The sequence below is a fragment of the Tetrapisispora phaffii genome, chromosome 7 (assembly GCF_000236905.1).
Source record: "Tetrapisispora phaffii CBS 4417 chromosome 7, complete genome".
In the NCBI taxonomy this organism is placed as follows: domain Eukaryota; kingdom Fungi; phylum Ascomycota; class Saccharomycetes; order Saccharomycetales; family Saccharomycetaceae; genus Tetrapisispora; species Tetrapisispora phaffii.
In genome coordinates, this window is record NC_016526.1 from 709,428 (window position 1) to 732,878 (window position 23,451).

The following is a 23,451-nucleotide window of genomic DNA, read 5'->3' on the forward strand; positions in this document are numbered from 1 at the left end:
TTATCCAAGAATGTGTATGCCTATCTCTAAGGTTGGTTACTTGCAAAACTGCTTGTTCAATAGATTATATTAGTTATATAAAAATACATGTTAAATATATTTATGCGTAAGATCAGTTAATAATAAATATTTTGCTCAGTTGTTGAAATTTGGATAAATAGGAAGGAAAAAAAAACAATTAATGATTTCGCCCAGGATCGAACTGGGGACGTTCTGCGTGTTAAGCAGATGCCATAACCGACTAGACCACGAAACCAAATAATCCGATTATATTCGTTGAAGCGATGGGACGTCCGAGTAACGATCGTATACATTAGCCTACATAACAAGCATGCGTTTAGTCCAACAAGAACAACGACAACGAGCACCACCCTGCCTTACTGCCAGGGAACCTCTCCATTTCGTAGCGAATAGAGCCAATGATTGTGCCGTATAGTCCTCCTCCCTCCGTCGCTCGCCCCCTTGCTCTCTTATCTCCCAGTATCTCTAATACTTTACACGTCTGTGGTTTGGCTCACTATATCAGTTCCTTGCACGACACCACACCATCATCTCCCCAACAGAAAGAGAGAGACACAAAAACAGATTTTGAACTGTTGTGTAGCATGGAGTGTCTGGAAAGGGTAACTGGTCGCACTTTCCCGTTTCTTTTTTTTTGTTTCGTTTTTGACCGTTTCTTTTTGCTGTGTTGGCTGCCATTGCTGTCTGCTAATCTGCTGGTTCTCTGCGGGGTTCTCTCCGTGTTGGGCCAATGACTTATTACCGAGCTCGGGTAACAGCGCGCCGTCTCTTCGTATGTCTCTCTGTTAAATCTTCAATCGCTCTCATCAATCACGGCATCTCCCATCCACAGCATCTAACTAAACAAACAAGCAAATATCAATAACACTCATTTCAGATAACTTACTCTATCACTCGGAATATACATACACTTTTAAACTTTAACTCTCCTATCTAACTCATTGAATAAATACTATTCATCCCATTTTAAATATATTTTGCTGTATTAAACTATTATATATATAAATCATATATATTGCTATATTACTAGTCTTTTTAACATCACTGGGCAAGATATTCATTATTATTGACATTAAACGTTACTACGGTTTAGGCAAGGTAAGGTATTCCCAATATTAATACCCAATTTCCTCATACTTTCGTTCTTTATTTAAGACTAGCCTTTTTTTACTGCTACTATTACTAATTTATATCTTATATTTATATATATTTATATATATAAATATATAAATATATATAAGTAGATATAACCATATACAATATTAGGTTACAGGAAATTTTTGCACCGTTTTATTTCATTTATTCTGACATATTACTACAAATTATAGACAGTTATACATTACACACACCTCACTTTGAAATTTTTACTTTAATTTCTGTTTGCATTATATTCTCATACACATACAATTTATTATTATTGTCATTAAATTAACAATGTCAACTTTACTCAAAAAATGGTTTTTATCAGAAAAGCCACCAAACTCAACAATAGCTGATTTACAATTGAGTTTTGATATCAGTAAAACAATTAGAAAAGTGAAAAAATATAATTTTAGTAAGAAAGATATTTTACATTATTCTTTCTTAGGATCAATTTTCTTATTTGTGTTTGTTGCAAATCCAGCTCCATTGATTTTGAAAACTTTATTCTATTGTTTTCTAATTTTATTATTTTTATTACCAATTACCTCACAATTTTTTTGGAATGCATTACCAATTTTAACTTGGTTAGCATTATATTTTTCATCATCATATTTCGATGCAACAAAAAGACCAACAATTACTGTAAAAGTTTTACCTGCAATTGAAACTATTTTATATGGTGACAATTTAAGTGATATTTTAGCTACAACGACAAATTCTTTTTTTGATATTTTAGCTTGGTTACCTTATGGTATTTTCCATTTTGGTGCTCCATTTGTAGTGGCAATCATTCTATTCATATTTGGTCCACCAACTATATTAAGAGGTTATGCTTTCGCATTTGGTTATATGAATTTATTCGGTGTCATTATGCAAAACGTTTTCCCTGCAGCTCCACCTTGGTATAAAATTTTATATGGTTTACAAACAGCTCATTACGGTATGCATGGTTCTCCAGGTGGTTTGGCAAGAATTGATAAATTATTTAATATAAATCTGTACACTTCAGGTTTCGAAAATTCTTCTGTTATATTTGGTGCTTTCCCATCTTTACATTCAGGTTGTGCTACAATGGAAGCTTTATTTTTCTCCTATTGTTTCCCAAAATTAACTCCATTATTCATAGTATACGTGTTTTGGTTATGGTGGTCAACAATGTATTTAACTCACCATTATTTCGTTGATTTAATGATGGGTTCTGTTTTATCATACATCATTTTCCAATATACAAAATATACTCATCTACCAGCAGTAGATACTACCTTATTTTGTAGGTGGTCGTATGGTTCTATTGAACAATATGATATGGTTAAAAATAATCCATTGAATGCTAGTCCAATAGATATTGAAAGTGTTCCCTTAGGTGATATAGATAATAATTTCGAATTGAGCATAGTAAGAGAATCGAGTAGAAGTCCTTCGATCTTCGATGCTCCATATACTTCTCAATCATCTTCAACCTCAAATACATCTTTGGGAGAAAACCGTGATCAAACAACATCTCCAAGATTAACGAAGCAAAGAACTACCTAATTTTCTTAGTATTTTTTTGGCTTTTGTTATTAGTATTATTATTAGCATTTTCAAATCCATTGCGGTTTTACTTTTAAATACTGCATTATAGAATATTATTCCAATTTATGCAACATAATCAGTTAATGGTGTATTATTACTTCGTTTCTCTTTTTTTTTTTGGCCTATTAGCTCCAACTGATAAACGACAGATTCGCAAATTCAATATTTTACATATATTATCGTCAATATATAATTATTTCAAATACCAGCCATATTTTTGTAAGCAGAGAATAAAATGTTACTTTGTTTGATATTGACTTAACAATAATATGTCCTAAACAATACTACCCATGATATGTTTATCTCTATAAATATAAGCATATTTTCGTTACCTATTTTGATTCTCAATTTTTTTTTACGTACAGTGAATATGATGCTTATTCATTCTATTGCAATAGAAGAACATTTCATGAATAATTCATACAATTTTAGATTATGAGCTCCATATATTCACTATTATTAAAGATCTTAATTGCACTTTATCTTCCACAAATAGAACGCTTCGAGTATCTATTATTACATATATTCTTATTTATTATTTACAAGTTTAATACTAACCGTTTTAGTCATTATTTGATTTTAACTTTTTATAAAATGCTTTTGTTCGATCTTTCCAATATGGAATTGTATCCTGTTGCTCTTTCAATCGATGATGACACATCAAGATTCTTTGAGGTATCAACTTTCACAATGGATGACCTTATTACACGAGGATCATTTCTTAATGTCCTCAAAATCTCACTCTGTACAGCTGCTGATGAATCAAATAACATCATAAAATGATAGCCTTGAAAATGTCTATCTTGATCAGTTTTCATAATCTTTGGTAAGAAACGAGTTCCCATAGGTATGATTCTTCTTAAGACACCTCTATTGTTGATAATTAATTTCCCTATCGTTGTGGCTAAATCCTTGGCCTCTCTATTGGCTGTCATTGGATTCACAACACGTACAATACTAACTAACTCATATAACATTTTCTTTTGGTAGATTCCTAATTGTCCAACGATTAGTTCCTAATATCCTTTTATTTTGTTTCAACACAACGACCTTTTCTCGTACTTTATGAAAAGAGTAATGAATTCTTAAATAGTTTTACTAATAGTTACAAGAATACAAAGTGCTTTGACTATAATCACTAACTTATGTAAGTATATATTATTTCAATATACTATTTAATATAACATCGTTCCTTCAACAATGTGTTAATTTAAAATATTTGAAAAATGACTATGTTCTTTACCCGGTCCATAACTTGAAGTTGATGAAAGTAGGGACTATCTTATAATGAAAAGTTCCTTAATCATTTCATGGTAAAGATTATATAGACAATTATTCATAATATATCTATATAATTTATATCTAACCGATAAAAGATCTATTGTATAATAAATTAATTTATCTGTTAACGATATTTTATTGACTTAACAAAAATAAAATGTAACATTAATAAGGAACAAGTCCTTTGAAAATAATAAAAAAATGAGTCTAATGCAGTGGATGTTTGGGAAGACTCAAACTCCACAGGAGAGACTGAAAAAAGTATGTGTTAATTGATTACATTTTTTACAATGATTTAATACTTATATTTCAATATACTAACCTTCTATTTTTATTTGTGCTAATAAAAATATCATTTTTAATAGAATCAACGTGCATTAGAGAAAACTCAAAGAGAACTGGAAAGAGAGAAAAGAAAACTAGAGGTCCAAGAAAAGAAATTAGTTGCTGATATTAAAAGATCTGCTAAGAATGGACAAATAAATGCAGCTAAAATACAAGCTAAAGATTTAGTAAGGACTAAAAACTACATCCAAAAATTTGATAATATGAGAACTCAGTTACAAGCAATATCATTAAGAATACAAGCGGTAAGAAGTAGCGATCAAATGTCCACATCGATGCGTGAAGCTACCATTTTATTATCAGGTATGAATAGATCAATGAACCTTCCACAGTTACAGAATATTGCAATGGAATTTGAAAAGCAAAGTGATCTCATGGATCAAAGGCAAGAATTTATGGATGAATCTATTGACAATGTAATGGGTGACGAATTGGATGAAGATGAAGAGGCTGATGAGATTATCAATAGAGTATTAGATGAAATTGGCGTTGATTTAAATGCTCAACTACAAAATACACCTCAACACGTAGTCGAAAATAATGAAAAGGAGGAGTCTAGACAATTAGTTGGAGAAGCCATTGGGGGACCTGAACTATCTTCAAGTGGTAATGTTGATGATGAGTTACAGGCAAGATTAAATAGTCTGAAGCGTTAAGTATATAAAGTAAATCAATTATATCATAATAAAATATAGATATTAGTTACTTCAAGAGCGTTAATATATTATATAACATTAAATGAAGTACACTTAGTAAAATCCAAAAACTTCGATCCGTTTACCTGTTGTCAAATTCAATGTTGATCATACATAGTTCTTATTGATCTCTATTACACCAAATTAACTTCATCCCTTACAACAGAAATATCCACATAATAAACGCATCTTATAGTTAACTAATACTTGTTATTTCACAAAATAACCAAATCCGAATAGGAGAAACATCTGAATATAGAAACTCTGTTAAAACAAATACAAAATAGAATATACGGATCATGTGATCCTTTTTGCCAAGTTTTTAATGTTTAAATATTGTTTTAATATTGTGTCTACAAAACTTATTTTTTAATTTCTTTTCCGAATTTTAAGATAAAAATAATAATGAAAAACCAGTTATTTTGAATAATATTTTCTTTTTTGTTATTCCGAACAAATATAATTTGTTGTATATAAATATTACAAGTTCGATTTTTAGTTTTTACAATTACTTTATTAAGCATAGTGTCGTCTCATAAATTGTTCATGCCATATAGCGCACATTTCAGTAAGTTTTGTGATTTTATATATAAAAAAATAAATGCTATATAAATTTTTCATAAAATTGATATTTATTAGAATACGTCTACATGTAGAGGCAAATGTTATAAGAAAATTAATGTATAAGACAATGCTAATGTTCTCAAACAGATGAGACAATTTCACTGGCATGTCTTAAAATATCAACCATCTTCTTACATTCTAATCTTCTTTGTATAGTACCATCGTTTTCCTTGGTTAATTCTTCAATATTTCTTTCATTATATAATTTTTCCAATAGAACTTTTTGGATATCTGTTCTACTCTTTACAATTAATTTTAACATTAAAGCTTTTGGAATAACATCAGCGACAGTTCTCTTGACGATGTTGAAATAACTGCTAATCAATAACTTAATAACTTCAGTTTCCATTGTTTCTCTATCAGTCATTTGACCTGTAGCCTTTAAAACTGGAGGTGGAGACTCTAATGAAGCCAACTTCTTTTTGTTTTTAGATGAGAAGAAACCACCAAAGAAGCCAGATTTTTCTTCAGGTGATGGAACAGCAGGAGTAGCAGGAACTGCAGCACTGTTTGGTAATGGTTTACCTGTTTTTGGGTCAACAGCAACTTGACGTGGATGAAGTTTTTCGTCGACCATAGCCATAGCTTGTGAACCTTTTAATAAATCAGGATGTGCGGTGTTAATATATGTTTCTTCCGCTTTAATGATATCCACAACAAACTCATTTGTTGGGATTATAGCTTCTTTTAGGTATTCAATGAATTGGTTTGAAATGGCTTCTCTTAAGGCTGGATATCTAGAATATTTTGGTTGTTTGATAATTTGCTTTAACATACGGACTAATTCATCGAACACCAATGAGATTAATTTCAAAGAAGGTTCTTCGAATCTTTTAATCTGCTGTTTAACTAAAACTTCGAAAGCTTCAGTACCAACAAATAGAGAAGGAGCAGAACCCGATGAATTATACATAATAGTTCTAATATCGGAATCCTTAATTTGATCAAATGGATCTAAAGAATCAATACCATTTTTGAAAACTTCATGGAAAACAAAAGAAACTCTGGCACCACCAGATAATTCATTTGAAGACATCTCTTTGGCTTCACCATCTAAGATACCAGCATATTCATTTGAAAAATCAGTAATCATACTCAATACAATAGAATTAGAAGAGTCCATCGTCTCAGGACCTAAATTAAATAATTCAGATTGATATTTCTTTAAAGTAGCTTCAATTTTAGCCTTAATTTCAGGTAAAGTTTGTCTAATATGATGTAATAAAATGGAATTCAATTTTTTAGCTAAATATGGAGTACCACAATATTGCGCTTTTGAGGAATAAGAAGAATGACCTTCGAAGAATTTTCTTTCATCATCCAATGCTGCTCTAATAGTTTTTTTATGTTCGATATCTTTTTGACCTCTGTTTATAACTGGAATATAACCATATCTCAATGGAATGACTCTACCAGCCAAGATGTCGATGACATCAGTACCTTGGTCCATTAAGTCGACTTTAGTCAAGACACCAATGGTTCTTGTACCTTCTGGATCGACTTCTCTAGCTAATTTCAAACCATCACTATTTGCCAAATCTGTATTAGCAGCATTAACTGATAAAATAATTGCATTTGGTTTAGAAATATATTTTAATAACATATCTTTGATTTGTCTTTCAATATCAGGAGGTTGGTCACCAACTGGAACTTTAGTTAAACCTGGCAAATCAACTAAAGTTAAAGTCAAAACGTGAGGAGAATAAATTCTTAAATTGATTGGTACCGAAGAAATACCAAGATTACCACCTGTAACTTTATCAGTTTCTCTGACAATTTCTTGTCTAATTTCTTCAAAATTGAAGAATTTTCTATCTGGTAAATGTAAAAATTCACCCCATTCATCTTGATTATCCTCAGCTTGTCCTTTTACTGCATTCGAATTATTATTTTTTTCATATGCTTTTGCTTTTTTATCATCTAAATCTAAATCAAGTAGTTCGTTGGTGGTAGATTTAACGTTATCATTTGAACTTGAATCATCGTTAGCGGCTCTTCTATTAATCAGTTGTAAAACCAATGGTCTTCTGGTGACAATACCGGTACCTCTTGGTAAGAAATCTCTACCGACAATATTTTCCAAAACCGAAGACTTACCAGAAGATTGGGAACCGACAACAGTAATTTGTGGCAAATCAATTGGTGATTGAGAACCACCACCTAATGGAGCCAAAGCATCTTGCAGCTTGTTAATTGTAGAAATCAAATATTCATCCATATTTATATGTATAGATATATACTGCTTCTACGTGATGTTGCTTTTCTTGGTATATTTGAAAAAAGGGGGATCAAATGTATCTTCAAAACAAAGGCAACAGTGAATACCAAAGAATAAAAAATAAGCAAACTACTTATGAAGTAGATGAAACTGAAAAAATGAATGAAGTTAACAAAAATTATAATCGAAAATAGCTTATCAAAATTATATGTTAGCAGATTTAAAAATAAATATATATCTTAATTAAGTAAAGTTCTAAAATTTAAATATTATAGTTTATTTATTTTTTTCGATCTCTATCTTTTTGTCTCGCGGTCCATAGTAAATGGAAATGGAAGCACTCACAGGTTGAGCCAACCGCCATACATTTTGTGTGCGTTTGTGTGCAATGTAAGGCCTAAAGCCTACAATTAGTATGGCAATACCGGGTAAATCCACGCAAAATCTCACGACAACGATAACAACGACACAGAAAGGGCGATTTTGACAATGGTACGAGACGAGAGTATATGGGGAACATCAGGTAGCATTTAGTACATCGATTGACAATTGTTTAAATGAGCAACAGAAGGTTTGCATTAACTTTCAATTTGGTGTGCATGTCTCTATAAAAAGAGTATATATGACATTATACTATTGGCTTAGATACCCGGACGTCAGTTTCTAACATCATAAAAATTACAAGAAGGTAAACCCAGATTCTGAAATACACTAACTAAGTTAAACCTTTTTATTAATTGTAATAAGGTACTTTATTAGAAGTGATAGAGGCGCTTATGAACTAGGTTGCAGATTCCTTTAGTTCATAGTTAGATTCACACTTTTTTAGCTGAAAGAAAAGATCTTTCAATTGGTGAATTAGCCGAGTGCATCGTGTCGTCGATATTTTGGTGGGATATAAATATATATTTTGATTGTACAGTTCTTTATTCAATTATAAAAGGTATTTTCATTACATATAAAATATAAGAAGAGAAGGAGCTAAAAAAATATATAGAAGAATACATAAAAAAAAAACAATGAACTACCAGAAGGTTTACGGTATCACTGGTCCAGTTTCCACAGCAGCTCCTACTGCAGCTGAAAATAAATTAAATGATGAATTGATTCAAGAGTTGAAGAAAGAAGGATCCTTCGAGTCTGAACAAGAAACAAATAATAGAGTGAAGGTTTTAGAAATCTTACAGAAATTGACACAAGATTTCGTGTATAAAGTGTACAAAAATAAGAATATGTCAGATGGCATGGCAAAGGACGCCGGTGGGAAAGTTTTCACGTTTGGTTCTTATAGATTAGGTGTTCATGGACCAGGTAGTGATATTGATACTTTAGTTGTTGTTCCAAAGTATGTTACAAGAGAAGATTTCTTTACTGTCTTCGACCAGTCATTAAGAGAAAGAAAAGAATTAGATGAGATTGCTCCTGTTCCGGATGCTTATGTTCCAATTATTAAAATTAAATTTAGTGGTATATCAATTGATTTAATTTGTGCAAAATTAGATATTGCTCAAGTACCAATCAATTTACAATTAAATGATAAAAATTTACTTAGAAATTTGGATGAAAAAGATTTAAGAGCATTGAATGGTACAAGAGTTACAGATGAAATTTTGGAATTAGTACCAAAACCAATCATATTTCGAATTGCATTAAGGGCTATCAAATTATGGGCACAGAGAAGAGCAGTATATGGTAATGTCTTTGGCTTCCCAGGTGGTGTCGCATGGGCCATGTTAGTGGCAAGAATTTGCCAACTGTATCCAAACGCTTGTAGTGCAGTCATCTTGAATAGATTTTTCAAAATTTTATCAGAATGGAAATGGCCACAACCTGTGGTTTTGAAACCAATTGAAGATGGTCCATTACAAGTACGTGTTTGGAATCCAAAAATTTACGCGCAGGACAGGTCTCATAGAATGCCAGTCATCACACCAGCTTATCCATCGATGTGTGCTACTCATAACATAACGGAATCAACAAAAAAAGTTATTTTAAAAGAATTCGAAAGAGGCATGAAAATTACGAATGATATTTTTTCAAATAAATTAACATGGAATGATTTATTCAAAAAACATACATTCTTTTATGATTACAAATTTTATTTAACTATAACAACAGCAACTAAAGGTACAGATGAAGATCATTTAAAATGGAGTGGTTTAGTAGAAAGTAAAGTAAGATTGTTGATTTTGAAATTAGAGGCATTACCAGGTATTACCTTAACACATCCTTATGTGAAACCATTTGAGACTTCTTATGCATATTCAAATGATGAGGATGCTAAAATGATTATAAATAATTATGGAACCCATAAAACAGAAGAAAATCTAAATAACTTTACAAAAATAACTGACGAAAACAAGTCAGCAGAAAACATAAAGGAATCAAAACAGTTACATATGATGACAATGTATATAGGTGTTGCAGTTAACGTCGAAAATAAAAAGGAAAAAATTGACATACATGTTCCTTGTAATGAATTTTTGAATTTATGTAGAAATATTAACGATGACTATCAAGATGCAGACAAATTTGCATTATCGATCAGATATGTTAAGTTACATGACCTACCAAATGAAGTATATGGTGAAGATGATGTAAGACCAAGCAAAAAGAAGCATAAGAGAAGAAAGGGAGATGCCGAAACTGATCCAAACAAAAAGCCAAAGTCAAGCACTGAAGAGTAAGCTAATTAAAATGAACATTAGATTGGCCAAGTAAATTTTAATTGAATCTGGTGCTAATCGTCATTGACCTATCTAAAATGCATAAAACTTTAAAGTCTTCTAGTTCAACTTAGTGTATATATTTATAAAATTTTGTAATTAAATATATATTATAGAAGAACCCTGTGTTATCATTGTGCACTTCTGTATACTCAATGAAACATTTACTTACTGTTTGAGTAAAAACCTATCCCATTAGTTTTATGGCTCATCTCGCATCCCAAAAAAGCTTCATAAAAAAATTACAAAAAGTAATATCAATTTGCTTCATTAGGGTTATAGCCAACGCTTTAAATAATTTTTTTATATGATTATAAAATATCTTGATTATTCAAATAAATTCACTAAGATCCATTGTACTTTTCACAATTCAAAGTTTCAAAAAATGGGATGTATGTTCGATTGCATTAATAACTAACGAAAGTGAAATGAAATGGGATATCCAATCTCTAGCATTAAGCAAAGAACTATTTGAAAAGTTAACAATTGATACAGACGATAAAGTATGCATATTAAGATTTGGATCAGATCAAGAGTCAATAAATGAAAATTATTTTATTTCAAATGAAAAAGATAAGATAGAAATCATTTGTTTTAAGAAAACTTTTTTTAGGGTATTTAAAGAAGCACACGATTATTTTTACAAAGTTATAAATACAAAATCAAACTTTTTGCAAGATGAATCATTAATAGAAGGCACGTATCTCTGTACAATTGGATTACTTCTCACAACTCCAGAAAATAAGACTATCATTCGTATACATGAGGATATTGTTAAATATTGCTTGAAAAGTTATGATGCTGAAAGCAAGCTAAAATTTATAAATAATGAGATAGCAGTGGTAGAAAAACTTTTGACATCTTCAAATAATAAATTGAATAAATCTTCATCACTATGGACATTATACAAGAAATTATTTATGGTTAGCTCAGAGTTCAAAGAAAATATTTCACTACACTACCTTAGTGTATTCATGAGTTCTGCAAATCTTCATTTTAGCAACTATTACAGTTGGAACACCTTGAGATGGTTTTATGATCTGCTAGGAAATAATGAAAAGATAATTTTATTTGATAAAACCAAACAATTTTGTTTTAAAAACATGCGGGATTGTTCAGCTTGGGATACGTTAGCCGATATGGCATGCAAATCGGATGGTGAGATAACGCATAATATACAAGAATACAACAGGTTCCGATCAAATTATGGAATAGGTTCAACTTATATAGAAGATCAGAATTTTCTAGGACCGAAGATAGCTAGTTTGATAGACGAATTGGTGGATTACATCGATTTATGCGAAGTTAATGGATGGCCACCTTACCTCTGTTTAATGAAATGTATTAGTTCTCATAACGATAAAGAGATAATTTCAAAGATATTTGAGAAGTGGGATAACAGCATTGAATGTTTTATAGAAAAAAATCCAGAGGTCACATTGCATGGTTGTAAATTAGAGGTCATTTCAGATAGCCTGTTCATCAATAGACTGGTTGAAGTTTTTAATATGAAGTTAAAGTTTATTAAAAAGATTAAAAATTCTTAATATAAAAATAATGAAAATATCTTACCTGTAGATATTATAAAATACATAGCTTTAATATATATGTAAGAGAATTGATTAAACTTTGTAAATTATCTTTTTTTTATCGTTCTATTTTATATCGTTTCCACATTAAAACGTCTTACTTTAATGCAACTTCTATATTGTAAATTTATTGAGTTTGTTCATTCTCTTGAAGTTCATGTTTTTTATACCCAGGGATTGCAAATTTATGTGTAAACTTCTGTCCAGGTAATATCGGAACTATTTCCAGTATCTTCTTAATTTGTGACTCCGCTGTAATATCTGAAGGTATATCATTGAAAATATAATAGTCTAAATCTTCACCTGGTTTTGCTTTTCTAAATAATTTCGGATGGAAATCAACACCATCTTCTGAACGTTTTTTAGCCATATCTCTTTGATAATCTTCAATTTTAGACTTTTCATCAGTCGCAACTTTTTGATCACGAGCCGCTAAAGCATCTGTAACTTTCTTCCATAATCTTCTTGATTCATATTCACCTTGTTCTTGTAATGGACGAACGATAGGTTTAAGTGGTTGGGCCTTTGAAGTGTCAAATAAAACACGCTTAGAGGAACCTTTAATTCTTAAATCTTTTACATACATTACTTCATTCCATTTACCTGATATTTCATACAATGCTTTTCCTGATTTATCTTTAATGGTACCGCCGATGGCATCATATGTACCAGAAATGAAACCTTTAGTTTTGAACTCAATATCTGCATTATACTTTGGACCTTTAATAATCATATGATCCCCTAATTCGATTCTCATCTTACCAAATAAAATACCTCTAACGTAAACATTTGGTTGAGTTAAAACATATTTTTCAGGAACACCATTAGAATCTTTAATATCTAAAAATTGCAAAACAGTTTTACCTTCCATCATAGCTGCAGATGAATTACCTAAAAACTTTGATTTTGGAATAACAACACCATCTATTCTAATGTGTGATTCCGGAATCATGTAAAAGTAAGCAGATTCTGGTGGATGGTGACTTGTTTGCTCGGAGATATAAAAAGCTTGTTGTTTATTTGGTAAGTTCCAGTAGCAAGTGAAATGTTCACCTAACACTGGGTTCAATGGTTTCTTGACAGCCTTTGGGGCAATGTGCCAGCCTGCTAAGTACCACATACAAACTTTAGTGAACCTTTCTAAATCATCTTGCTCATTATGTGCATCTATTAAAATATCCGGAAATTGTAGTTGATTTGTAACTCTCTCTAGCATAGATTTTTTCTCTAAGATGAAAGTTGGTAAAGTAATCTTGGTCAAATCAGAGCCTGGTCTCAACTGGGAAATGATTTCCAAGATTAAATTAGAACCGGCTTCATCATCTTCATCGATATCATCAGTGTCAATGGTAGGGCTCTTCACGGCCTTTACATTGCTCTTCTGAGCATTTGATTGCAATGAAACATCAGGCTTTCTATCGTTAGTTGTAACAGACATTGCCTTCACAATAATAAACGTGCTGGTTTCACTCCTTCTTCTTCTTAATATAACAACTGTGCTATTAGTATAATCAAATAGAAGAATACTTTATAATAGGGTTTCTTTCGAGCTATTGCAACTATTATGACAAAATCAATCAATTTGCTATCGTTTTCTACAAATATAAACAGTAAACAATTCTCAGAATATAATTACCATTCAAAAAATCACTAAAGTTCAAATGGAAGAACAAGAGTATTTTATTTGATATCGTGAACCTCTAATGGATAACTTGAAATGGAATTAAAACTCCTAAAACAATTGAAACTTTTTCATTCTTTTGCCAAATTTCCTAAAAACTCAGGAATTCAAAATTGCCATTTTATGCATTAAAAAAAAGGACATTTGCGACAGACTGTTATCAATGGATTGAATAAATCCATTGATATAAATACTATACCTATGAGTGGGTTATTGTTTTTCCAAACACTAGTTAGCTGTATGGTCTTAGTTTGATGTATAGTAATGATACGTAGGTTTTTGGGAGGTCCAGTTTTGCTCGTGCGTCAGCTATTCTTGAAGATAAATGTTTCTGGAGGCTTTTCGATTCTTTTGTAAACATACAACGAGACTTTCTTGAGTGCATGAAGTCATTACACGTAGGATCTCTACCTGGCAAGTAAAATAATTCATACGACAAAATATCTAAAATATCTAAAATATCTAAAGTTTTTTGTTTTTGTTCCATTAATAGAATTTGGGGAATGAGGTAAGAGAAATGTTCATTTGTCAATCAAAATATAAATATTAATATATAAATATATAGAAGGTTATTCGATATTATGTAAAAAGTCGTCCAGATATTGTGAGTATGGAAAGAGCTCACTGAACTCATCCTCAACAAATTGAATATTATCCTCAACATTAATAATCCCAGACTCTTCAAAATCATCATTTAAATATACTTCACTTTCAATCTCCTCCAAAGACAGAGTGATTGGATTTTGGATGACTGTAAATATCGTTATGAGTGTAGTGACAAGAATGGTGTAATATAATGTATTTCGTTTCATTTTAGAGGCAGCTCCTGTCGATGGTTGCAACTTCTTTGATTCATTAAAAGATGAAGGTCGATACAATATTTTTTATTGCTGATAGAAGTATTTAGGATTGGTTCATTTTCCATCCTCTTTTTAAGCCTCAAACCTTTCTTAAACCTGCCAGGTTTATCATTTAATAAGGACACAACAGCTGTATTTGTTATTACTACCACTACATGAGTTGTTGGAAGAACTATAGTCGTGTATGTTCTTTTCTTTTTGTACTTCGTTTTAGTGAATGTCGTAGTGGTATAAGCTTTTATTAAATTCGTATCTGTAGTACTGGTCACCGCTGTAGATGTCAATACTTTCACTTTTGACTTGGTTTTAGTTGAGGTTGAAGTACTCAATAGTGGAGTTGTAGTGGTGGTTGTTTTTTGTTTTGTTAATGTCGTTACAGCTGTTTTAGTTTTTGTCTTTGTATAATTTTCAGTGACAACTATTTTACACACTTGTCTTGTCTTAGCTATCTCTTCTATCTCAGTTACTGCTCGAGTTTTAGTTTTCTTTCTCAGAATAGTTCTTGTAGTGAATGCTAAATCAGTTTCTGTTGTTGTACTTATATCACCTTTCCATTTAGTGACCTTCAATTTTGTATATTCAGTGGAAAGATCTGTCTCAGTAAAAGTTATGTAAATATTTGAGAACCGTGTAGTTGTTGTGGTATATTTTTTAGTGCAATTTGTAGTAGAAGTCTCGGTTGGTTGGATTAGAATAGTATTGCTACATGGATTTGTGATCGTTTTTGTAGTTGTTGTAGGATTCCATGTGGTTAAAGTCGATTTGCTGATAAGATAATCAATATTGGGCTTAATAATATAGGTTGTATTATTAATTTGTGGATAAACAGTCGTACGAATAGTAATAGTATAAATAGCTTCTTCTTCTGATTTTTCACCTTGCTTGCCTTCTTCAGGTCTTTCATTTTCTAAGTTATTATAATCAGTATCATTAGATGAAGATGTTGATGACACTACGTCATAATATGAATTATAAATTGAGGACGTTAGTGTATCTTCATCATAATCCGGATAATCTTGTGACTTGAGTGGCGTCTCTTTATTGTAGTCAGTAGCAACAGTCGAATTCGTCACTATTTCTTTGTCATGATACGAATTATCGGTTGAGGTTACTATATCTTCATCATAATCTGGATCATTAGTTGAAGACGTTACTATATCTTCATCATAATGTGGATAATGCGGATAATCTTGTGACTCGAGTGGCGTCTCTTTATTGTAATCAGGCTTAGAAGAAGAAGGTGTTGGTGTCACTTCATCATAATTAGAATCAGTGGAAGAATGATCTACTGTCTGTTCTTCATATTCGGTGCTAGAAGCAGACCAGTTTACTGTACGTTCACCATAATTACTATTTTTGGAAGATTCAATTGATGTCTGTTCATCAATTGATACTTGCCTAGACGTCTCGGTTTCTAAATCCGTTGGAACTCTATTGGTACATTGTTTCTCTGATTGTATCACTGTGCAATTGCCTTCCTGTGTAGAAACATTTATATCCTCTACCGATTTATCACCATCAGTTACATCCCAATCGTCTACATTGTCCACATCATCCCAATCGTCTTCGCCAACTTCACCCTGGTTGTCTGTATTTTCTTCATCTGTTTCGTCACCATTTAGAACACTTTCATTATCCTTCCTGTCACTTTCCTCATCTTCATTATATTTAGGTTCACCACCATTTATGTCTTTAATATGCATTGGAACTTCATCGTAATCTTTAGTGCCACCTGCGCTAACGTTACCTAGACCGCCAGAAACTCTGACATCTTGTGACGCCGATTCTTTAATAAAAGCTCTTACTATCTCTTCCTTTTCAAATGGCAACATATTTCTATAAATATCGTGTGTATCCAGCCTGATATATACTAGAGACCCATCAATTTTCTGTTCTTTTAAAGTTCTCGATTTTAGTGAATTAAGTGTCGCATAATCTGGACTGTGTTGGAATTCTTCTAATAAAGTAGATAGGCTGTTATAATCATATCCTACAATGCAATTATATTCACTACAATGATCTAACATTGTCTTCATTGCACATCCACGACAACCATAATTTCCAGAGTCAGTTAATGTCACCTCCGATACTTTTATGCAATGATCACAAAATTCGTAAGCCTTTGAAAAGCTGTTATATAAACAATTTTGTAATTCAGATACACAGTCAACAGTAAGCTCATCTGAACCCAGAGGTACAGAAGTATCAGTAGGCAAAGAGTAGCCCAATTCCCGACCTTGGCTGAAACTCACAAGACCTGTAAAATTTAATATAATTGATAGCAACATTGGATAAACGATCATGACGAAATATCATTAATATTAAGCAAGTCAAGTTACTTTTACAGCCAATAAAGTAGTTAATTAATTGTATGTAATTATGATAATGTTATTGATATATTAATTGTTAACTTTTAGCTCAAAGTTTTGGTTAATAACTTTGTCATCAAAATCGATACACAAAAATCTATAAATATTTTAATGAATTAGTGAATTTATTAATGTGAGATATATACAGGAAACAAAATTGTACAGTTTATTCTTTTGCACAAACTATATAGTTTTAATACAATGGATATTCAGTTGAGATAGCATGAATTTAATCAGTGTTAATTTTAATTTTCTCATTTGTTAATTGAGAATTCAGTAGATACAATTCAGAAAGCACCTTATTCTTAGTCTTCTTTTGAAATCTACCAGGAACATCTTCCAATACACGAATATTTTTTGATTTGAAAGTATCGTTAGTCAAATGAATAGCATTTGGTTCGGACTCTTTGAATCTCTGCTGCTTACCAGATAATATTTCTTGAGTAAAGTAATCTTTAAATTCCAATGGTGTCTTCATGGTAGTTAACAAGTAGTCTGGTATCAAGTAACCTGTCTTTGATTGTAGTAACTTCGTAAACTTGAACTTGAAAGCTAAATCATCAAAGTCCTTCTTCAGAACTGCATCTGAGATTTCAGAAACAGGAGCATTACTTACATCGGAAACTGATTCATTATAAGCACTGATTAGTATTTCGTTGATTTCCAACTCATCCTTGACCTTATGTGAAGTCAACCAAGTGTTGAAGCGCACATTGGCAATTGCTTCCTTTCTAGCCCTATTATCTACATAACCAATCTCTTCACCGATGAAATTATCAGCATTAAGTTTCATTACTTTCCCTTTAGTACTTTCACTTTGAGATGCTGCTGAAACAGCAGCACCACCGTCTTCCTCAATCTTCCTCATAATATCTTTTGTATCCTCCACAGGCTTAATCGAATCTTTCTTATTCTTTCTAAACCAATCCATCATGTCGCCACGAACAACAGAAGAATGTATTAATCTTCTGCTGGCAAAATTGGATGGCAGATTCTTACCACAACGTAGGATGGCAGATACGGTCATTTTCCTTGCTCTTTCTTGTATTTATTCTCTAAGAACCTTCCAGGTACAAAAGCAGCGGTAATTAAAATGTGAATGAATACTGATTTAATCATGAATCATTCAGATATACATACATACCTATTTCACACTCTATATTTTTTAATATGTTTCATTTAAGATATCAAAAGTTTACAAAATTATGTTTTGAAATTTTGAGGTGAACAGCAAAAAATGAAATTGTAATAATAAAACCAAAGCTAAGGCCATGAGTCGAAAGAGAAGTAAAAGAGAAAAACAAAGTGAAGCTATATTAGTTTTTAGACATTAAGATTGCAACTGACTAAGTTGCTTTCTTAGAGTTTTATTATTTTCCAAGATTGAAAGGTTATAAAATCTAGCTTATATTTTCATACTAGTGATTGAGGTTGATTTAATAGTTTTTAGAGATAAGGGATCAACGTTTTTGGACGAGATCAGACCTAAAGAGATATTCAACGACAAAGTTTCTGATCAAGTGCTAAGATAACTGCTAATTGTTAAAGGCGTGGATTTGAAGAAATGGGTATAATTTTTAGCTGTTGCAGAGAGGACAGTTCTGACGAGGACGAAGCCCTATTAAGAGAACATCAAAGTGGATATGGCGGAGTGGATGAGTCCAGTGAATATGAAGACCGTCTCTCTGCTAAGATATTGAAAGAACAGGAGCAAAAGCTGCAGCAAAGGAATGAAGAACTTAGAGAGATTGTAGAAAATCTGAACGGCAAATTGATTGATATTTCAATGGTGAGCAATAGCGATATTGTTGTCCAAAGCAGCGATTTAGACGACACTGCGAGATCACAGCTTGCTGAGCAGAAGAACAACGACAATTATATGGAACTTGAGCAGGGGCAAGATGCTGGCCAAGTGCAATATCAAGAGAATGAACAACTACAGGAACAGGTTCGGAAACACCAACCGACTATATCACAATTGGATAGTAAGACATTGACAAGTGCTATGAGAGGAGCTTTAAAGACATTGCACGACTCAATTTTCTCAGAGCTAGACGATTCATTGACTAAAGCGGCACTCAAAAACACAAAAGAGCTAACTATGTCATTGTAAGAAAAGAAAAAAACAGCAGCTGCTCTAAGTTCAAATGGAACACCAACAACAATAACAACTAACACAGTATAGCGTTAAGACCATAACACCAGGACTATAAACTGATATTTTAAAATCACAAGGCATGCATCATCACCATAATTGATAGATCGTTTCCCTTCCTTCACAAATAACAGAGAAGCATCGAACCACTAAGGGATGCGATGGAACAATTAACATATGTAATATATGTAATATATATATGTATATATAGATGAGAGACATATAAGTAATATAAAACAGCATGAAATCAATAATTTCTCATTACAACCGTTACTTTTATAGCTGACAGAAGGTAGTTCCATCCCATTTCTGGTATTTTACTAACACGACCCCGTACAAACACTATCGCACATCGGTAATTTCCACGCTCGAAACAGTTTTCGAAATGTTCAACATCAAATTTTAAACAAAACAAGTAACAACAACTATTCAAAGATTAAGATGTATACTAATTTCGACGGTTGACTGTTGGACAGATACAGAGGCCTTGTTTAGAGCATTGACGGAATTACTTGTGATTGACTGTTATTTATCGATTTTCAGTTCTATTGATCCGTAGCTTTTTAAGAACGAATAATATAACTCAAGGGAAACCAAAAACAATCGAAAAGAACATATAGTCATGCCACCTAGAAAGAAGAAAGTCGCTGAAGAAGAGGTTGTTGCTGAGGAAGTTGATAACAGCAAGTATGTTGCCGGTAAGAAGCCAAGAGGCGATTCGAAAGTGTTGCCGATTGATTACAATACGCCATTGGATCCAGATTCTGAGTTGTTCAAAGAACAATGGTCGATTCCAAAATTGAATTCCTTTAATGATTCTGTTCTAGATAACTTAACAGAATCATACAGGGCGCTATTCAAGGATTTCATTAAGCTACCAAGTAGGAAATTCCATCCACAGTACTATTATAAGATCGACAAGCCTATTTCCATCAATGAAATTAAATCAAGAAACTATGAATTCGCTGGTGGTGCTAAGACTCTATTGCTGGATATTGAACTATTGCACAAAAATTGTGCAGTTTATAATGAACCTGATAGTTTGATTGTGAAAAACTCTCTACAAATTGTCAATTATATTAAATATGAATTATTAAAAGCTAAAAATATTGAAAGAAATTATAATATTACAGACGATGTGAGAAAAAAATTATTGGCATACATGGATCGTCTTATCGAGGCAACTGATAAAGAGCTCGAGATAGAGTTCGAGTCAGGATTTGTCGACGTCGATGATAAAATTAGGTTAAGTGCTCCCTTCATGGAATTAGTCGATAGAGACGAACTTGGTGAATACTATGAAGTAATATATAGGCCAATGGCTTTATCTCCAATAAGGAAGAACTTGGAAGTTGGTTTATATGCCAAGATATATGACTTTATAATAGACGTTCATTTAGTCTTTCAGAACGCACTTGTATTCAACGATCCAGAGACAATAATTTATCAAGATGCAAAGAAGCTGTTACGTTTCTTTAATAAAATTATGAACGAAAAGTTTTTCGCCGAATTATTAGATGCTAGTGAACGTGGGGAAGTAAAGCTAGTATTGGATAAATCTGATTTTAACCAATATTTAGGTCCAACCATTATTAAAACAAGTCATGCAGTTCTCGAAGACAGTGAAGCTGCCAACTATGATTTTAACCATGTCGAAGGTTTAGGGAATGGCTACACTCAAGAAATTTTATCCGAGGATTATCTGTTAGGTCCGTCCTCTTCAAACACTAATATGATCAATAAACCATCAAGAAAGAATTTTGACTATTTACCAAAAGTTATGAAATATAATCTTTTGAAATCCTTAAAGAAAGAAGTCGTCTCTTCGGATCACGTAATCCAACACAAACCCTATGAGATGATAAACCAAGTTGCAATCTATTCATCTAAGAATTATTACAGTTTAGCAATAAGACCTTTACCAGGTTCAAGACCTGCTTGCAACCAAGAATGGATTGAATATATTTTTAACGGTCGCGATCTTAACGTACACGAAAATATGTTTTCATTCTCCTTGCAACCTATCCAAACATTCATCACTTTAACAGCTGATATCAATGATAATACTCACGACATCACTTTGAAACTAAATAAAGATATAATACCAAAAAACAACCAAACTAACAACTCTGCACAACCAGTTGATGAAAATACTAAAAAATTAGTATCTGTATCGGATAAAGTTACCTTTGATCTAAGACTAAATGAGGGACTCAACATAATAGAGTTGAATTGTAAAGATAATGCGAATAATACTTCAGAGGTGATGAAGTTTTGGGTTAACGTTTTACCATAAAACAAAAACCCAAATTGTGAAAAGAGATAATTATAATAACAACAATAAGCTGGCAAAGGGCTAACTTGTATTTAGATATCATTTAATATATTAAATAAGTAAATAATAAATAAATACTATGTTTTATGACACTTGGCTATAGTAATAATTCACAAGTTGTAGGTTCCAGTGACTATGTTGATGTTATTTACCCGGAAATAGTTAGGTTGTGCGGTATTTTCAGCGGAACATTCTTGGTTTCTGAAATCATCATCAAAGGCAAAATGTCAAGATCAATTAATCTACCTTGGACATTACACTTTGAACCTTTATCAACTTCAAAATATTTGAAGTTGATGCTATTTGAGGCTACACCATGTATATATACATTCCCTGAAAGTCACTGAAGGTTATGTCTTGTTTCGATAGGAGAATAACTATTGCGATTGAAAGGCATATAAATTCATATAAAACGAAGCATCAAAAATTGACGTCCGATGTTCGATCATCGATCTTTTTTCTTCAGGAGAGTTCCTGGAAGGAAATTTATGGTTAGAACATTAACTATAGTTTTAGTTATCATTTTGATAACCGTCGTGCACTTACATTCCAATAGTTCCGAATTAATTGATAAACTGGTAAGTTACAATGTAGGATCATATTTTAGAGACAATGAAGATCACCAAAGTGTGAATATATCTCAGAATAATAATACCACTAAGTTGTATGATGATGATAGCGGCAAAGGTAACGACATTTTATTAACACTGGTAAGAAATAGCGACTTGGATAACATGCTTGAGACCATCAAGCAGTTTGAAGAGCGTTTCAATTCTCTATTCCATTATGACTGGTATTTTATGAACAATGAAGATTTTACAGAAGATTTTAAAAAGAAAACGACAGAGTTGATATCGGGAAGAACTAAATTTATTAAAATTCCACATGAATTTTGGTCATATCCTGATAGTATCGATCAAGAAAAGGCAGAGCAAACCAGAGTAGAAGCTAAAAAAAATAATTTAAATTATGGTGATAGTGAATCATACAGATTTATGTGTCGTTTCAATTCTGGATTCTTCTATAAGCTTGAAGAATTGAGAAATATTGATTATTATTGGAGAATAGAACCATCTGTAAGGTTTAAATGTGATATACCTTACGATGTGTTTCAATACATGAGAAGACATAAGAAAATTTATGGTTTCAACATGGCATTACAAGAGAATACCCGAACAATTCCTTCTTTGTGGGATACCACAACTGAATTTTTTAAGCAAAATCCAGACTTTATTGCACCTAAAAACAATTATGATTTTACTACCGATGATAATGGAAAGTCTTATAATTTATGTCATTTCTGGTCAAATTTTGAAATAGCACACTTGGATTTTTATAGATCTGCAGCCTACAATTCTTACTTCGATTATTTAGAAGGTAAAGGTGGATTTTTTTACGAAAGATGGGGTGATGCACCAATTCATACATTAGCTGTGAGCTATATGCTGAGAGCTGATCAAATTCATTTTGTGGGGAATACTGGTTATTATCATGAACCTAATCAAGATTGTCCGAGGGATATATTGGTTAGGAATTATTTACATTGCGATTGCAATGTCAAGAAAGATTTTACTTGGCATAAATATAGTTGCGTGAACAAATTTTTCGAAGTGAATAAGTTTCCTAAACCTGATAGTTACGATTCTTTGGAAAAAAATTATCCTGACTTATTTGAAAGCATAGATCAAAAACAAAAAAACAATTAATAAGCAGAATTTTCATGAATAAAATTGATGTTTACTAACAAAAGTAAGAAGACATTTGCATAATTTAAAGAAGGACACATCTATTTAATATATATATATATATAATTAAATATCTCATTAAACTCTAA

At 31.8% G+C, this 23,451-nt stretch overlaps 12 protein-coding genes and 1 non-coding gene across 13 annotated transcripts; 7 read left to right on the forward strand and 6 right to left on the reverse strand.

The window, feature by feature from the left end:
* Positions 1-182: 182 nt before the first annotated feature.
* TPHA0Gtrna9V lies at positions 183-256 on the reverse strand. The gene has a single exon. It is a non-coding gene; the product is annotated as a tRNA-Val (tRNA).
* A 1,199-nt stretch (positions 257-1,455) lies between these two features.
* Positions 1,456-2,697, forward strand: AUR1 (inositol phosphorylceramide synthase; the record flags this gene model as incomplete). The annotated part of the gene is made up of 1 exon (XM_003686558.1): positions 1,456-2,697. One exon carries the CDS (start codon positions 1,456-1,458, stop codon positions 2,695-2,697), a length of 1,242 nt encoding a protein of 413 aa, XP_003686606.1.
* A 629-nt stretch (positions 2,698-3,326) lies between these two features.
* MRP17 (mitochondrial 37S ribosomal protein bS6m) lies at positions 3,327-3,716 on the reverse strand (the record flags this gene model as incomplete). Its single annotated transcript, XM_003686559.1, has 1 exon — positions 3,327-3,716. The coding sequence occupies one exon, from the start codon at positions 3,714-3,716 to the stop codon at positions 3,327-3,329; it is 390 nt and encodes a 129-aa protein (XP_003686607.1).
* A 505-nt stretch (positions 3,717-4,221) lies between these two features.
* On the forward strand, positions 4,222-5,021 carry DID4 (ESCRT-III subunit protein DID4; the record flags this gene model as incomplete). Its single annotated transcript, XM_003686560.1, has 2 exons — positions 4,222-4,281; positions 4,386-5,021. The coding sequence occupies 2 exons, from the start codon at positions 4,222-4,224 to the stop codon at positions 5,019-5,021; spliced, it is 696 nt and encodes a 231-aa protein (XP_003686608.1).
* A 742-nt stretch (positions 5,022-5,763) lies between these two features.
* VPS1 (dynamin-like GTPase VPS1) lies at positions 5,764-7,902 on the reverse strand (the record flags this gene model as incomplete). The annotated part of the gene is made up of 1 exon (XM_003686561.1): positions 5,764-7,902. The coding sequence occupies one exon, from the start codon at positions 7,900-7,902 to the stop codon at positions 5,764-5,766; it is 2,139 nt and encodes a 712-aa protein (XP_003686609.1).
* A 1,019-nt stretch (positions 7,903-8,921) lies between these two features.
* Positions 8,922-10,589, forward strand: PAP1 (polynucleotide adenylyltransferase PAP1; the record flags this gene model as incomplete). Its single annotated transcript, XM_003686562.1, has 1 exon — positions 8,922-10,589. The coding sequence occupies one exon, from the start codon at positions 8,922-8,924 to the stop codon at positions 10,587-10,589; it is 1,668 nt and encodes a 555-aa protein (XP_003686610.1).
* A 467-nt stretch (positions 10,590-11,056) lies between these two features.
* ECM9 (Ecm9p) lies at positions 11,057-12,175 on the forward strand (the record flags this gene model as incomplete). The annotated part of the gene is made up of 1 exon (XM_003686563.1): positions 11,057-12,175. One exon carries the CDS (start codon positions 11,057-11,059, stop codon positions 12,173-12,175), a length of 1,119 nt encoding a protein of 372 aa, XP_003686611.1.
* A 169-nt stretch (positions 12,176-12,344) lies between these two features.
* On the reverse strand, positions 12,345-13,655 carry TPHA0G03380 (OSBP family protein; the record flags this gene model as incomplete). The annotated part of the gene is made up of 1 exon (XM_003686564.1): positions 12,345-13,655. The coding sequence occupies one exon, from the start codon at positions 13,653-13,655 to the stop codon at positions 12,345-12,347; it is 1,311 nt and encodes a 436-aa protein (XP_003686612.1).
* A 1,051-nt stretch (positions 13,656-14,706) lies between these two features.
* TPHA0G03390 (uncharacterized protein) lies at positions 14,707-17,061 on the reverse strand (the record flags this gene model as incomplete). Its single annotated transcript, XM_003686565.1, has 1 exon — positions 14,707-17,061. The coding sequence occupies one exon, from the start codon at positions 17,059-17,061 to the stop codon at positions 14,707-14,709; it is 2,355 nt and encodes a 784-aa protein (XP_003686613.1).
* Positions 17,062-17,356: 295 nt separating this feature from the next.
* Positions 17,357-18,154, reverse strand: MRPL13 (mitochondrial 54S ribosomal protein mL50 MRPL13; the record flags this gene model as incomplete). The annotated part of the gene is made up of 1 exon (XM_003686566.1): positions 17,357-18,154. One exon carries the CDS (start codon positions 18,152-18,154, stop codon positions 17,357-17,359), a length of 798 nt encoding a protein of 265 aa, XP_003686614.1.
* A 537-nt stretch (positions 18,155-18,691) lies between these two features.
* On the forward strand, positions 18,692-19,240 carry MEH1 (Meh1p; the record flags this gene model as incomplete). Its single annotated transcript, XM_003686567.1, has 1 exon — positions 18,692-19,240. The coding sequence occupies one exon, from the start codon at positions 18,692-18,694 to the stop codon at positions 19,238-19,240; it is 549 nt and encodes a 182-aa protein (XP_003686615.1).
* A 664-nt stretch (positions 19,241-19,904) lies between these two features.
* RSC4 (Rsc4p) lies at positions 19,905-21,578 on the forward strand (the record flags this gene model as incomplete). The annotated part of the gene is made up of 1 exon (XM_003686568.1): positions 19,905-21,578. One exon carries the CDS (start codon positions 19,905-19,907, stop codon positions 21,576-21,578), a length of 1,674 nt encoding a protein of 557 aa, XP_003686616.1.
* Positions 21,579-22,054: 476 nt separating this feature from the next.
* TPHA0G03430 (glycosyltransferase family 15 protein) lies at positions 22,055-23,323 on the forward strand (the record flags this gene model as incomplete). The annotated part of the gene is made up of 1 exon (XM_003686569.1): positions 22,055-23,323. The coding sequence occupies one exon, from the start codon at positions 22,055-22,057 to the stop codon at positions 23,321-23,323; it is 1,269 nt and encodes a 422-aa protein (XP_003686617.1).
* Between the last annotated feature and the right edge of the window lie 128 nt (positions 23,324-23,451).